The sequence below is a fragment of the Apium graveolens genome, unplaced genomic scaffold (assembly GCF_009905375.1).
Source record: "Apium graveolens cultivar Ventura unplaced genomic scaffold, ASM990537v1 ctg7730, whole genome shotgun sequence".
NCBI lineage: Eukaryota > Viridiplantae > Streptophyta > Magnoliopsida > Apiales > Apiaceae > Apium > Apium graveolens.
The window spans coordinates 28,510-30,391 of NW_027420580.1; the positions used below are offsets into that span (position 1 = coordinate 28,510).

At 45.1% G+C, this 1,882-nt stretch overlaps 1 protein-coding gene across 1 annotated transcript; it reads left to right on the top strand.

Annotated features, from left to right (window-relative positions):
• Positions 1-656: 656 nt before the first annotated feature.
• On the top strand, positions 657-1,046 carry LOC141704337 (uncharacterized). The gene has a single exon (XM_074507581.1). It carries the CDS (start codon positions 657-659, stop codon positions 1,044-1,046), a length of 390 nt encoding a protein of 129 aa, XP_074363682.1.
• Positions 1,047-1,882: the final 836 nt, after the last annotated feature.

A 1,882-nucleotide genomic window follows, 5' to 3' on the forward strand; every position in this document is an offset into this window, starting at 1 on the left:
ATGACCTAGAGTTCATCCCCCGAACAACAATCAAAGCTCAAGCTTTGGCAGATTTTATGGTCGAATGCACATTCTCCAGGCCGAAGGATCTTACACCTGAGGAACAATTTATTTGGACCCTGGGTAAATGGAAGCTTTTTGTGGATGGGTCAGTCGTCGGGAAGAAGTGTGGGGCTGGTTTAATCCTCTCCAGCCCTGACGGGTTTGAAATATGCCAGCCCATACGGTTCAACTTCCCCCTCACTAATAATGAAGCGGAATACGAAGCCCTCCTGACAGGAATGGAGTTAGCTCGAAGTCTCGAGGCGAAGCACTTAAGGGCATTTAGTGATTCCATGTTGGTAGTCAAGCACTTCTCGGGAGAATATGAACGAATGGATCCTCAGACAAAAGCTTACGCCACTAAGGTAAAAGTATCTTCTTTGTCATTTGAAACTTTTGAGATTAGTTAGATAGGCAGAAAAAACAATAATCGGGCGGATGCCCTATCCAGGCTAGCTTCGATTGAGACACAGAGCTTGAATGGTTATATCTATCTCATCGAAGCCAAGATGCCTTCGATCGAAAAGAAAGATTTCCTTGAGATACACCAAGGAGCCGACTGGATGACCCCTATTCGGAATATCCTGAAAAAAGGAATCCTCCCACTGGACTAAATGGAAGCCCTAAAAGTAAAGTACAGGGCATCAAGCTACACAATTGTCAATGGAAGAATGTATCGTCGGTCGGTCAGTCAGCCCCTCCTAAGGTGCTTACATACTGAAGAGCAACATCAGGCCTTAGAAGCGGTACACAAAGGGATATGCGGAGAATATCAGGTCGGTCGGTCTCTCGCCTTTAAGATCCTTCGAAAAGGATTCTTTTGGCCGACTTTGCAAGCCGATGCGAGTGAATATGCAAAAAAGTGCAAACAATGTCAGTTATTCACCACTGTTCCGAAGCAACCTCCCGAAGAAAGGACTTTTGTCCTCAGCCCCATCCCGTTTTCTATATGGGCCATAGATATAGTCGGTATTCTCCCTACCAGCACCAGACAAGAAAAATAATGCATAATCGCCAATGATTACATGACCAAGTGGGTCGAATCGAGGATGTTATCCGCCATAACCGATGAAGCGGCCAAAAGTTCTTTCTGGAGCAAATCATTCTCAAGTTCGGGATTCCGAAAGTTTGTGTCTCGGACAACAGAACCCAGTTTGTTGGGAACAAGTTCTGAATGTTCCTGCATCACTTCGGGGTTCAACAAAAGTTCAGCTCTGTTGCGCACCCCAGGGAAACGGGGCGATCGAAGCTGTAAACAAGATAATCTTTCTAGGGATCAAGAAAATGCTAGGTGATGCCAAGGGAAGATGGGCCGGAGAGCTACCCTGGGTCTTGTGAACTTACCGAACAACACCCAGGTCCTCCACCGGGGAAACTCATTTCAGGTTAGCGTATGGAATGGATGTCTAGGTTTCAGTTGAAGTGGGCTTATAGTCATACAGAACTGAAGTGTACAATATGGAAATCAACAACTTCGGAGTAAGGGCGAATGTGGATATGTTAGAAGAAGAAAGAGAGGCTTCTCACCAAAGAAACATAAAATACCTACTACAGGCAGCCCAACACTATGATTTAGGAATAGAAAAGAGGGTCATTCGGCATTTGAGATTTGGTCCTACGAGAACTAGCCGCATTTATGCCGACAAGATAAGGGAAACGTCAGCCAAACTGGGAAGGGCCTTACAAAGTGATCGAGGTCGTTCGTCCCGGGACTTACAGGCTGGAAACATTGGCTGGTGAAGCCATCAAGAATACTTGGCATGCTAGTCGCCTTCAAAAATTCTATCAGTAAGAAAAATTTCTTTTATTCCTCATTTGTACTTCATTTTGAATTCAATCT

What these genes read in the sequence shown, in the direction of transcription:
- LOC141704337 (XM_074507581.1), top strand. Translation starts at nt 657, where the DNA reads ATGGAAGCCCTAAAAGTAAAGTACAGGGCATCAAGCTACACAATTGTC.